Genomic DNA, 15,041 nt, shown 5'->3' with positions numbered 1-15,041 from the left:
TGCCAAATACATGTCATCTTTTCAAATAAATTTTCTGCTTCAAAGCATTGTCTCTTAAAATCATGGATTCTTCAGGTATTATATCCTATAGTAAAACAGCAGGTATAACATATGCCTTTTGCTTTTCAAGTTGTTTCAGATTCTCTTCTCAACAGCCTTGATCAAGTCACAGGCTGGTGATAATTTACCTGTTATGTTTTTAATATTTTTTAGAAGAATGTCCACTTCAGAATGCCCCCAGCCACATGCTGAGGTAGAGTGTGATTCAGAGACTAGAAAAAAGGGTTACTGGAAGGCTGAGGTAAAAAAAGAGCAAATTTCCATCATTTTTAACAGGCATGATGGCTCGATACTCCTCAATCCCACCATAAAAATACCATCCACAATACTATGATGACAGGAATATAATATGGAGTTTTGCAATGAGGACAAGACTGAATAGATAGGAGGAGATGTTCAGCTCTTTCCTATTAAATTTTTACCTGTGCTGTTGCAATTTCATCAAAAGCAAATACCATTACCCAAATTTTAAATGCAAACCCAAAAGGTTGTGGAATAGCTTTTCCACTTTCCTGACTACTTGTCAAACCAATTCCTTTGCCTGTTGTGGTTCTTCTGTTCTCATTTGATTTCACCTTCATCAGGTGAAACCATTTCTTCATTTGTTCATTATTAACTCAAATTTAAGAATTTAGAAAAAAATTTAAATCACCAAAACGGTCATCTAACATATCATCTAATGATATTAAAATAAAATTATATTTTAATAATATATTATTAATAAAATTATAACTCATATTTTCTTCCAATTCAAGGTGTACAAGATCACAGTAATATCTATCACAGTCACCAGGGATCACTTAGGTTTTTTATTTCTGTCTAGATTAATGATAAGTTTAAAGATGGTATTTTTGAAATCAAGTAGGGTTTTTTTGCTGGTAGTATTCAGTAATATTCATAGGATTTTTCCCAAAAGTGAGGAGAAATCTTGTCTTTGAACTCAAATGAAACTCAAATCAATTTATTCACAGGAGGTTAATGTGAATGATGTTACAATAAACAAGGAAACTGTATTCCCATAAATATCTGCTGAGACCAAAATAGAAATGGATTATATTGGTTAAAAGATTCAGTAATTATGCATGTTACATTAAACTCATATTAATGCTAGAAACACTTCTGCAGTTACTCTATTTTCAAAAAGCTGTGGATCATTTGAAAATATTAAAAATGCACGTATGTTAGTTAGCTTTTATTGTGGACTTTAGGAGTTTTCTAGAACAGTCACACAATTTTATTCTTTCACATCCTCATATGTTTCACTTCATTCTCATAGAAGTCACAGAGGAGAAATAGGTATAGATGTATTTTTATTTCAGATGTAATATTCATATGTCACTTGTGAGTTATGCAAGGAAAATAAGCTTCATTAAACAGAATTACAAGTTGTCTGCAAATACTGATTTGCAATATGGGAGTACTTTCCTTTGAAATCATTAAATCTGCACAGCTAAAGTAACTTTATCTCCTTGAAAAATACCACTTACTACCTTACATTGATGAAAAAAATATCTGAGTTGTTTTAAAATATGCTTCCTAATGACCCAGACAAGCAGTTTCCTCTGTGTTTGCCATGTTATACACATTTACATGCTGCAGGAAACACAAAAACAAATATCAAAAAATTAGTTAAATGCAATTTAAAGGAAACTTTCCAAATACACGAATTTCTGAATAATCTCATAGCAGCTAAATGAGACAATTTTCATGGTTTATAAGCTCTTGACTTTTTCTCAGAAATATACACCACCGAAAAATCCTTTTACTAATGTTATTCAGCAGAACCCATTTTCCTTCATGACAATAGAGAAGAAGCATTTGTGCCACTGATTTTACTGGAAGCAAGGTTAAAGGCCAAATAACTATCAAAAGGCAGCAAGAATGACACCCTTAAGGTCCCAAATAAAGAGTATCTGCACACTCATTTCAGTCAAAGCAGCAGTTGCTCAGTCCTATTACACTGTACCAACAAAAAGAATTGCTATTCCTACTGCAGATTTGTGTTGTGATGAATAATGATAATTTAAACTCTTATCTGCCATGGTGGATGTTTTGCAGCCAGAACTCATGACACAATTATATTCCATATAAAAAGAGGACAAGCATACAAGGAGTTAACTCTTTAAGCTGAATGTAAAACAGAAGACTTGCTCAATCTCCACAAGTCACTAAAGAAAGAGTCTAAATTTGAATATCAGAATGAAGTGTCCAATAAGAAATTAAATATGAGTGCTAAAGGGAGAAAAAGAAACTTTGTTATTTGTACTACATCTGATATATACATACAGCTATTAAAGTAGCAAATAAAATATGTAGTCAAAGATGTGAAAGGAATAGCATAACTAGTGGGACTAAGACAGAAAGTTTTATTAGTGCATCAGAAAAAAAGATCCTATTTATCCTTCATATTTCAAATTTAATATGTTGAAGTACTTAGATAGGAGTGGAAAAATCTTTTGATCTTCTAACTGAAAACTATGTTAAATAACTTCTTATGGGAAACAACCTTTATAAATTAGAATCATACAATCTGCAGAAGAGCCCTCAAACCAAACCCACAGGACACCATAATTTGAAATCAGTCATCAAGAAATTAATTTAAGGTTAAAAATGAGAAAGCTACAAAGTTTCTATAGTGATAGAGGGAAAAAAAAAAAAAAAAAAGAAAGAGGTCTTATGATCCTCACCCATCACATGATCCAAAAACATTTATAAAAAGAAAAATATGTACATAATTGGAGTGCTGGAAAGAAAAGAGACCAGCCTGTTTTATTTAGCAAGGAAAAACAAAAAATATTCCATACAGGTATTTCTTCTGTGGGGGACAGTGATAAAAGATCATTTTGCAATAATCACAAGATATTGTAGGGACCATGTGTCAGAGATGAATACATACACACTCACAATAAAGTTAATTTTGTCATTTTGTCAGGTTAATTAATCAGTGCAGCAAACTGATAAGGGAAATAATTCTTTTCTCTTTCTGGTATATTAAAATTAATTCCATATGGGAATATATGTTGGTTTTGTAAGGTAAGGATGTTAATAGGCTCAATGAAATTCAGTGATATGTGGCACTCAGGAGTTAAAATTAGACAAATCTGATAATCAGTTACAAGTTTGGGAATTGTCTTAATCTCTATAAAGGACTAGAATTTGGAGCATCTTGTCTGCAAGTCTGAGTGCAACTGTAGTAATTCACATTACTGCATGTGATTCTAACTGCTTGAAGAATAACCAGAACTTGCTTGTCACATGCTTATTTTTTTGTGTCTCAAACTGGATACCTAGAAATATTAAGAGAAAGGTGATATTCTTAATTAAACTTTGTAGATTTACAGCAAGTGAAAGTCAGCAAATCATGACAGCAATTCATAGCAGTTTTGAATTTAAAATAAATAAATATGAACTATTATGATGTGCTTTTCCTCATCTAAACTGCCACAAGGCCCTGTGTTTATATCTAATCTTAGACTTGAAACAAATACAAAATATATTTTTCAAAAAGTTCCATTTTCTTTTATGGTATCCTCCAAGCTTCTTGTGGAGTACCTGAAGCAGTCCAGTTTTCGGCTCATAATCAAATATATTTTTATCGATAGTTCTAATTTTTTCCCCATTAAATACATGCCATAGTTTGAAAAATGTATGTCTCTACCATAAGGACCACTGGGTGCACAATGGCTGATGAGTTTTTGAGCTAAAAATAGAATTTTATGAGTGCAAACACTATTTAATGCATTTTTTCCCCAAGTATGAATGTAAATGACCCAGGGTCCTCACAGGCCTCTGTGGACCAGCAAGTTGCAGTGAAAAACCCTTCTGCTGCCACAAGCAAGAGTGTAATGCTGTGAGACAAGAACAGCTGTGCCATTAATATGTCTTGTCGCACAACCAGTTTTGCAATTTGAAGAATATTGTAAGAAAAATGTCTCCATACCTGTGGTCACTTAAATTTACCCAAGAAAGAAATTCCTCACCTAGACAGATCTTTTCTTTGATTGACCTGAACTGCAGTTTCATTGCAGGAAAATTGCCATGTTTTGGAATTTGCTAAGTTCATCCAAGTTTCAAAGTTATTTTTGTTGACCTATCAAGTGGCAGCATTCAGGAGTAAAGCATAGAGTGCTAAAGAAACTCTAGAGAGAGTGATTTCAAGTGATTTATTTGACCTCAGTAGAAACAGCCTCCCCTGTGGATGAAAGAGACACATTCCATGTAGCAATCCATTTATTAAGGATTCCCTATAGAAAGTGAACTAGATCAACCATTATATGAACCTTAATTGTGATTATGTTTTATTGCTACTTAGATTATTAAGTGTTTAAACTACCAGATAACAGAATCTATATTCTCAATAGTGGAAGAGTGTTAACATTAATTTTACTAAATATTTCAGCCCTGTTCCAACAATCTCTTGGAGGAAAGTTAATGGTCATAATCCAAGTAAAGCTCGCCTGAGAAAATCCCAAGCTGTGCTTGAAATACCTAATGTGCAGCTAGAGGACTCAGGAATGTATGAATGTAAGGCTGAAAACTCTCGTGGAAGAAATGTCTTCAGAGGACAGCTACAAGTATACAGTAAGTGTAACTGCAAACAGTATTGTTCTGAAATGCTTTGTCCACACTTAAGGCTTTGGCCACACATGAAGCATTCTGTGGTTCAGCAGAAACAAGATACTTTGATATATGGAGTATGCACCTTATACCAACAATAGTTTTGAATTAAAGTATATATTATTATTCCTTAGTATTGCATTAAGGTCTGAAACATAAATTATGTTGACTCCTTAGAAGATTTGACGTAAATACAATTTCACATGGGATTTGTTATTTTTTTAAATTAAAGAGTATAGCTAAAATTTTAAAAGTCTATTTCTTTTCATTAGGATATAACAATGATATGCAACCTAAATATGAATTATCTGTCATAAAACAATGCTGGAGATATTTTAGGATAATTAACACACTGTTATTAACATTTTAACTGTGCCATGCTTGGGTGCTGAGTTTTGTCAAGTTCATTGTACTGGAATGAGAGCTTAAGAAGGATTTGTTTCTTACAGAAAACTCTCAATCTGGGCATGCACAATTTCCAAAAGTTCTGATTTTCACAAAGTGTTCAACATTTTCTAAGACTCAAAAAAAATTTTGAGTGACCATAAAAGTAAGATTGAGTCATGCATCAAACTGAAAATAAAAAAGGAAACCTGAAAATAAAAATGTTTGACAAACCTAATGAATTCTGTTATACTGTTGCTGCATTCTAGAGTCTAGAAACAAAAGCTTATGTAATACATACCATGAATACTTACAAGTCAAAGTTTGGCATATATCACATGTAAGCTTGAGTCCCACTACTTTTAATAAATTTAAGCCACACTGCTTTCTATCATTCCATGAAACCTACAACCTCAAATACTTAGCAGAAAAGGTCTTCTGTGGGAGGGTATGCAACAGATCTTTTAAACTGAATTGTCTTCAAAGATCCCAGCCAGTAGAATTCCAAATGCTGCAGTTTAGATAGATCCTCAAATTAATGGATATGTCTAAGACATTTCTTCTCTTAATCAATTTTCTTTTTTTTTCCTGATTTCAGCCCATGACTTCTAATGCCTTCATCCCATTAGTAACTATAAAGAGTTCTCTGTCTTTGTTACACACTTTCATCAAATAATTATAGACCAGGATAGCATATTTAGTTTATTTCCCACATAAATCAATATTTTCAGGTCCCTAATCAATTTTTTCTGTCTCCTCTGGCTTTCCAATGTCTTCATCTTAGCTCAGTTGATTTTAGTGAGTATCAGCATATCTCAGAATCATACTTCTTTCCTTGCTTTTGATTCTTCTCCACCTAGAGACCAGGGCAGGCTTTTGTCTTCAACTTTTTTGTATATGCTGGAAAAATTATGTGATGGTTAAGATGACAGTCTGTTCATTTAATTTCAGATTTTACATCTTGCAGCAAAGGTTTTATAAGACTTTGGCTGAAAACCGCAGTCTAAGCTCACCACCTACTCTATGCCTCCTACTATAACAATACTCCACTGATATTTCTCAAATTCTTGCTATAAATTACTTCCATGAAAGTATAGCAGCTCCTGCAAGGCACCTAAAAGCCAGGGGAATTTAGCAGCTGGTCTTTTTCTACAATGTTTCGTAAAATATTAGAAATTCAGAAAATTTAATTTGAGTTATAAGATGTATCACAGCTCATACACTTCCTACCTGTTTTTTAGAGCTGTGAAACTACTAGATGCCAAAGCAGTGTATAAAAGTGTTATAATTATCTCTGCTTCCCTCTTGCAAAGTTAAAAGAATATAAAATGTGCTCTTCAAGAGAGACGCTAAGATGCTATAAAATGAAATTATTTCTTCAAGAGCACCATGCAGATTTGTGGTATAAAATGACAGCAAACATGATATAGTGCTCTACACAACTCTTCATCTCTCTTCAGCCTTTCGCTTCAAGCAGAAATAAAGGTGGTGCTCAAGTCCATGGAATATATTTACATGTCAGTTTTTGTCCTATTCTGTTTGGATAGAAATATGAATTTTTCATTCTTCTCCATTGTCTACATTATATTTTTAGAGTCTCTGCCTTTACGGCATAGAACACAAATTTAGCTCATTGGTGTTTTTTGCAATAATATTAGGACAACTTCTTTAATGCTTTAGGAAGAGAGTTTACTTCATATTATCTCATTCCTCTATTAACAGATATATGAGAACTAGCACATTAAGTTTCACCTATATGCATCAGCATGCAGCAAGGTCAGAACAGGTTACAGAGGGCTTTCAGATAGAGAATACCAGCAGTGACCTCCAATACAGAGGACAAGAAGCACAGACTTTACTAGCCCCCCAAAAGTGCCTTTCCTTGGCCTCAAGATAAAATACTCCCCACGGAGCCACTCTCAGCCTTCAGTGCTCATCAGTGTCTCACTGGCCTACAAACCTATGCTACTCTTTCCAGAGGTTTAAAAGGGCTTGTGTGAGAAGACTTCTGCACAAAATTAAGCCAAACGTTACTTCACAAAACTCTCCGCTTCCTCTGCTGAACAGCTGCTGTTGCAGGATTTGGGGGCATTATCTGAAACGGCCTTCTCTTCTGTACCTTTTGTTCATAACAACAGTCAACATGAATTATTTACCTGTAAGCTCAGTGTCTTTTCACCGACATCTTATTCCTCCAGGTGGCAATGATTACTTTGGCTCAGAAATTCAGATGTAGGCCGTCATTTCCTTACCAGGGGTTTCTTGTAAAATTTCAGAGCAGTCTGTAGGACCAGCTGTGTCATACTGCGGTCTCACAATTTGCATATCTCTGTAGGAACTCACTCGCTGTCTGTTTGAATCTTCTTCATCCTGTCAGTTGCATCTGATCTGGGTCACCACAGAGCATTTTGGAGAAAGCCCAGGACACCCAGTCTGCCTGTCTAGTCACATTTAATCACAGACTAGTGATTTTTCGCTTCTTACCTGCTGCTACAATCCAGATACACCATGACTGCCTGATGCAGCTGACAATTTGGATGTTGTTCAGAACACAGTGTTTCAGATGCTGACAACTTCAGATTTTTGTAGTCTCAGCACTTAGTGGAAATCCAGCTGTAGGCATTAAAAACATAATTTTTACAATGCCAGGCATCCTCTTATGCACTGCAACCTATTTTGAGAGGTGTGATTTTCCCCCAGGTGATCTGCTTATGCTGTAAGTGTCCATGAAATTTTATTCAAGCTCAAATTGATTAATAGAAGAGAGCACAAAAGTTAAAATGCGAGCGGATAAATTTGCCATTAACCTTTTTGTTTCTCCTCAAATTCTAGCATTTCCCCAATGGTAAGCACCGGTATGGCCAATTCCTTTTCCTCTCTCACTCTTAAATTTTTGGGTTTTTTATTATGTTACCTACTCACTAGTGCCAGGATCAGCAGGGGGTGGTGATGTGATTATAATAACACATTTTTGGCCGTTTTTCTTTTGGCTGTATCAGTTCCCTCTTCCTGCACACAGCAGTGTCTTCCTGGCAGCTGGAGGGAAGGCTTGCCATAACAGAAGAGTGGAACAAGCATCTGACAGCAGGAATATTCTGTAATGCAGTGTAAATGACCATACTAATTTTAAAATCTATTTTAATTTCTTCCCTATAAAACCTGAATGAGAAAAAAAGTCCAGTCCTGCCACTACACATTAGTCCCACACAGTAAAACTGGCAAGAGAAGAGATTTTGTAGTAAAAAAAAAGTAAATTAGTTTTAAATTTTCTAGCTTGATTTTCTCACTTATCTTTCTCAATATGCTTCTTCTACTTTATTCTTCCCAAGTAATCTCATATACTGGAAAATAATTTTTTTTCATCCCAAACTCTGTATTTGTTCACATTTTAGGATATTATTTTAGGTAATTTTTCTATGTAAAAATTTTTGCTTATTTTGTCTCAGACAAAAAGCTGCTTAAAATTTTGAGAAATAATCTAAATTTTCTGCACCTTAATTTCATTTTAAATAGAGGATTTAAAATTGGCCTGTAAGCTTGCAGATTTATTGCCGATTTATGTTTGTAAAACATTCTGACATCCTTGAATAAACAGGTGCAGAAATGCAGCATAAAATAAATCATGGATTGGATGGTGATTTAAAAATCTCAGAAACACTGTATAGAGTTCTGACGCAACACTCATAAAGACTACTGAGCACTAAAATGCATCCTTCTCTTCTCACAGTCAACTCTTCACTGGACAGATTAAAAAACAGGCAGACACCTGTTTTTTTTCCAAGAAGAATGTTGCATTTATAAGGAAAAAAAGGACTTGTTACTTTTGAAATCTGGCTAAATTTCCTAATTAAAGTGTGATTCTGGATTGAAGTTTTCTTTGCATACACATATATCTTTTTTGTTAAAAAAAAGACCCAGAAATGGTACATTGAGTCAGAGGTTGTACATTCAGTTAAATGCTTCAACTTTAAAAGTATGATAGGATTTTAGAACAAGGATTATGATTTTATGGGGAGTGACCCTTGCTAACAAGCAGAGAGGGAATTCTCTGTGATAAAGTAAGGAGTACATAGAGAGAGAAATAGAAGCCAAAAAGTGATGAACAGTATTTCTCTCAATCATGCTTTTAGCTCTATTCCAGCTACGTCAACCTATTTGCTACTTCATTCTCAAAGGGGAGGGAATCTTGCCTTCACTGATGGCAAGTTCAACAGCTTGAAAAATCTGACTCCAAAGGCCATTTAGGCTATGAGGAGAAAATTTAGAGTAGAAATACCTCAACTAATGGAAAAAGGTTACTCTGACTAGTTGGTCATACCACCGTGATTTGCTAGTTTGTAGTTTCAGAAGAAAACCTGTGGCACAACTCTGTTAGCAAGACAGCCACAGTCAAAGGGTAGGGAACAGCAGTTCTGAAGAGGACAAGTCTGCAGGCAGGCTTGGGGCAGCTTTGTTTCAGTGTAAAAATGTGCATACCCTTTCCTAGACACTCTGGTTCATGATGAGCTCAAATTCAACATAGAAATGTGAGACTATATATGTTTTGGGTCAAATAGTAAAATTTACAGAAAAGCAAAATAATGAAAATAAATAAAAATAGCAACAGTTTAGTTCCTCTTTGAAACAGCATGGTTTTATGGTACCACTGGCTGTCTTTTATTACTTTTTTGCTACACATTTAACTGTCTCATCTTCCAGAATCATATTAATGTAGTTATTTTCAAAGGAAACAATTTCTTCTCAGCATGCTTCCTTTGCATATTGAAGAACTCAAAATGAGAACAGCAACTATGCAATGGAATTAAATTATATTTTTAGGACAGCAGAGAACAAATAAACAGGGATTTCCAAAACCTGTTTCTTTCTGCAGATTTTTGTGGGACCCTTTTTTATAACTTCAGAAAGAAGAAATTCAGCACAGCAGAGCACATGTAGGGAATTCCATGCATTGCCTTGACTGTAATAAGAGAAATAAGAAATCAGAGGGGTTTTTTGTCTTGGTTTGGGAGTAGGGCTGGGTCAATCTCTCTGTTTTCCTCTACCAGAAAGGAAATGAGTGATACTTCTTCTAATATGTTCCCAGCTTCTGACAAACATCTGGTCTGGCACTCCGAAGCAGACTATTCCCTGCTTAGGAATGATAGACACCTCGTTCACTTTCTTTATCACCCATGCACAAGATGTAAGCTAGAAGCAGTTAGTCACCTGTCATGCCTTTTCATATCTTCTCATGTCTTTGATTGATGACCAGTCAAATGCCAGCTAGATTCAAAGATTTATTTTAAAACTCAACTCCCCATGTACATTATCAATTATCTGTCATTTGAAGCAGAGACTTTGCTATGACAGATCTAGACTTCTATTCACACCTTGCAGAATTTTACATCCCTTTAGCAATGCCTTTTAGCTATTTATTCTTTATTATTTGGAAAAACAATAAACAACAAGAACAAAAACCAAACAAAAAAAAAATCCCAAACCAGCATTTGATATCCTCAAATTAATTATTGTCATCTATCACCCTCTGTGTTATAAAAAGTGATATGGCTACAGTATGAAACCCAAAGCTGGCCTTTAAGCATACATTTTTATTTCTGCATGTCAATGCTTAGTTTCTCACTGAGTCATATGTTTTCCAAATTATAGGATACTACAGATAGCTATCTGATTGACTGCTACATTAAAGTTCTACTTTTCTGAAGAAATTTTCGTTGATTTTGATGGATTATTTCTTGAAAGTTATGTACTAGTGATCACATATACAGCTATCAACTGTCTGCCTTTAAAAAAAAACTGGTTTAAGATTGATATACTGTGTAATTTGTGCTCCTTATGGATGCTAGAAATCTCATGGGTTCTGTGCTTAAAAATGTTAAACACATTTTCTCCCTTGAAATATGAATTAAACTTTGGACACCTTAACAAAAATATGTGCAAATACCGTCCAAATTCCCAATCACTTCTAGCTAAATAAATAATTATTTCCTTGAAAACTGAGAAAACTACATAATACACAGCCCATGACAATTAACTTTCTTACCACAATTCAAATATCTTAGGCCTTGTGAATTATTAAATGTTCTATTGTGACTACCAAACATTTGTCTTAAATTCAGAAATAATGAACTCAATAATATTTAGTTCTACAACTTAATCCATTGGACTTTATTAAATCAGGCAGGTTTCTATTGTTGGTCATGTTACTGTTCACTACCTGGTACCATTACAGCACTTCCTTTAAAGTTTGGTGTTTGTTAATTTTATTACTGTCTCTTTTGATTTGGGCCTTTTTTTTTCCTAGTGTGCTTTGTTCTGAGAGTAATGTAAGACTTGTAAAGGCCATTAACTTAAGCTTTTTAATTGATTAGGTCTTTGCACGTCAGCTAGAGACTTACCATTTTATAATCTTTGAGTTAACATGGCAATTTTTTCTCGCAGCCTACCCACATTGGGTGGAGAAACTCAATGACACCCAATTAGACAGTGGAGATCAGCTCCGATGGGAATGCAAAGCCACTGGAAAGCCAAGGCCCACTTATCGCTGGCTGAAAAATGGAGTTCCTCTCTGGCCACAGGTACACTAGACAAGGAGTCAGCTGTATGTTGGATGCTTCTCCTTTCATTCAGATAAAGTCAGTTAAAGAAAGTACTGAAAAGTTCTTCAGAAATTACTGTTTGGTTAACTCAAAAAGTATGATGATGATTACATTTTCAATTCAATCTGTTCTCTGCAAGTAGCAGAACTTATCATGAAGACCGTTAAAATAATTCATGTAAGACTCCTAGAATGTAAAGTGCTTTACTACAATCACCTGATATATTTTAGAATTAGACATAAATAAAATTATTTTTTTCTTTTAAGAGACCACTGATGGCATGGTCTGTCTTTTATTTCACTTTTTTGTCTTTCTCTCACTGCATCATCAAAGAATCATCCCATAACATGTGGGGTTTTTGCCTAATACCTTTTAATTTTATAGTCTCAAATTATTTGGAGTAATTAAACGCTTTGTAAATTTATTTAATCTATTTTTCCAGATTAAAATAAGGCTAGCTGTTTGATTATGGAAGAAAATGTCTATATTTGGAAATGAACTCACAGAATGGATTTATGAATATAAAAGATGTAATGTCTTCCTTTCCAGCAAATGTCCCTTCTATCTATCTGGGAACATCAACCAATTATGCAAACATCCAGAAAGGAAACATAAAACCAGTTTACTTGTGAAGCTATGAGGCATTGAAAATAAGGTTACTCTATTCATTTCTGCCTTTTTAGATGGAGCTATTAGTGTTGAAATTGAAGCAATTTAAATATCTCTACTTTTTGGTTCTCTGATTTTCCAAACCATTAGTTTCTCCAGGCTCTGAAATTTCAAACTGAATTTTACTTTGAGCTGGGTGAGGGCTTACAACAAAGTGAATTTTTTATCATAGTTTCCTCTACATTCCCAAACAATTTATGCCTTATCAATTTTAACTTACAACAACTGTTATAATGAAACTTAGAGTTGTTTTATAGTAATTCAAATTATTCATATTTTAGCTTCATTAAATACTCCCTTCCATAAACAGTTATTGATGTCCCTTCTCTTCCAGTTGTGGTAATTATATTTTGCTAGTGGGTCTTTAAAATTAGAAATTTGTACTAATGAAGAAAGCAATTGGACCCTTTAATTCCTACTTATGCAAGCAATCTTTCATATATCTCCTTTTATGAAAATAGTACCATGACTAAGACCAAAAATTTGCTATATATTTGAAGATTATCAGACATATTACATCCACAAATGATTTCTTGCCTCCTTAATTTTCCCAGGAGGAGCTGCTTTTAAAAATCATGTAAGGGTAACAGCAAACAAACAAACAAAAAAAAAACCAGAAAAAAGGAAGCTTTGAATATAGTGAATTTATCTGAAAATATTTACTGTGAATTTTTTTTTACTTTTATTCTTATAACTTCTTGTATAACAAGAAAAAGGTAAGCCCAAGGAAACTTGTTGCTCAGTTTTATTTTAGCTCCTTTTCTGTTGCTTCCCCTTAAGCTAATAACACAGCAATTTTCCAGTGTCTTTTTGCTTTTATAGAATAATTTTTATTATTTTTTTTTAATTCTATTACAGAGCAGGATTGAGATGATTAATGGTGTTCTGATGATCCATAGTGTGAATGTCTCAGATGCTGGAATGTATCAGTGCTTAGCAGAAAATAAGTATGGTACAATTTATGCCAGTGCTGAGCTGAAGATTTTAGGTGAGTATTTGGAAAAGAATAAACTGTTCCTTTCTCCCCTTTTGAGAATTCATTGTTTTCTTAGACTGGTGTGACAAGAAGCAGCTTCTCCCAGTCCAAACAGCAGAGCAGAAAAAAGTGGTTTCTTTTTATTCTTGTTACTTATGTGTGGGTGAGTCCTTTGTTGCCCCGGAGAGCATAGGGCCTTCTGTTAACCAAAAATTGTCATTCATACATAAATTACTGAGTAAAATTTTGTGAATATTTCTCATATAAAGCTATTTCAGTTCAAATAAACGGAAAAATGTTTTTTACTCCCTCAAACATACATGCAGGAGATGAAATTTAAAGGAAGTAAATGTATTTTAATCTCTGCTAAAAATAATTTCTTATTTCTACTCTGGCAATTATTCAAAGGCAATTAAGGTAAGTCAAAGGTAATTCAAAGGTGCATGATCTTAGTTTCAAAAAACTTCTTATGAAATCATCAAATTTAATTGAATAATATAAATGACATACTTGGGTGAATATCCTCCACAGAAAAGTAAAATACACTACATAGTGTTACCTGGAAATACGATAAAAATGTCGTTATCCAAAAGCTGAAGCAGGTAGTTAATGAAGAAAAACTTGAAGAACTTTTGAACACTCTAATTTTCCTTAAAGCAAACTGGAACAACGTGCAATGGAACAATAGTGATAAGTGCCCCTCCAGTGGATTGAGACAGACTTGTAAGATCATCTTTAATAGAGTATGATGTAGCAGGAAGAAAGGTGTCCACCAAAGTCATTTAATGGCCGTATCAGAGATTAGAACTGCACATGAAAATCATTCCTATAAACTCCTAGTCAAATGAGTAACAAAGGTATAATTGCAGAAATATACTGTTTCAGCTAACATTTGGCACTTTTGGTAAATAACCTTTCTAGTACATTTCAGCTATTTCCTAGCTGGCTAACATTAGAATTTCACTGATAAGTTATAAAATCACTTCCTTATAGCCACAAAATGAAAAGCCAAGGCCAGTGATTCTTCTCTTTTCATCACTTTTTTTTGGTCATTTGTGATTCTTTCAGCAAACGTATTGGCTATAGAATTCTTTGGCTCTGTTTTTTGTATGTGTTATAAAATAGTTATACCTAGTATATCAGGTACTTGCAAACTTTCTTTGATGTTCTTTAATATCAGAAATAGACCCCATATATTGCTGCAGTAAAATTAGCTTTTCATTTTCTCACTTGCAAGATTGTACCCATTTTAAATTTTAACCATAATATTGCATTAAAGAAGCAGTTGTGCTTAATTTTCTGCCTTACCAAAGGGAAAAGAGCAGATTAAATTGTCCATATAAATATCTCTGATATGAGGATTAACCAAAATAATGCTAGGAAAATCCTGCATATTTGAAGCAATGAAGTATAACCTCCCGGTGTAGCTGAGGTGTAGCTGAGGTGAAGTACAGCTGAGATAGGGGCCTTTGACTTTACAAAAGTAGATCAAGAAAAACACAAACACTTGAGAACTAATGTCTTTTCTTGGTGTGAAATTACAGTAATTAAAGCCATTTTTAATGAATTTATTAGCTTAGTTTTTGTTTGTAAACAATGGGACTTCTTAAAAAGTGAAATACTAAGAACAAGACATGGTTAAATATCTTCTGTTAAGAAGTTCTCATATTGAAATTCCCAGTATTCAGACAAATATAAGAAGTGAAAGCAACAAAATTTCTCTAATATTAATATTTTTT

At 33.9% G+C, this 15,041-nt stretch overlaps 1 protein-coding gene across 4 annotated transcripts in view; it reads left to right on the top strand.

Moving 5' to 3' along the window:
• The window catches only part of CNTN5 (contactin 5), a 601,944-nt gene that overhangs the window by 469,840 nt on the left and 117,063 nt on the right, over nt 1-15,041 (top strand). For all 4 annotated transcript variants that reach the window (XM_068181456.1, XM_068181453.1, XM_068181454.1 and 1 more), the window contains exons 9-11: nt 4,460-4,641; nt 11,500-11,636; nt 13,185-13,314. In XM_068181456.1, coding sequence (XP_068037557.1) covers nt 4,460-4,641; nt 11,500-11,636; nt 13,185-13,314 — 449 coding nt within the window. The remainder of the gene's footprint in view (nt 1-4,459; nt 4,642-11,499; nt 11,637-13,184; nt 13,315-15,041) is intronic.

Source organism: Anomalospiza imberbis, chromosome 2, assembly GCF_031753505.1.
Source record: "Anomalospiza imberbis isolate Cuckoo-Finch-1a 21T00152 chromosome 2, ASM3175350v1, whole genome shotgun sequence".
Taxonomy (NCBI): Eukaryota; Metazoa; Chordata; class Aves; order Passeriformes; family Viduidae; genus Anomalospiza; species Anomalospiza imberbis.
Note: the sequence above shows the minus strand (reverse complement) of the source record. Positions and strands in the feature narration are given on the sequence as shown.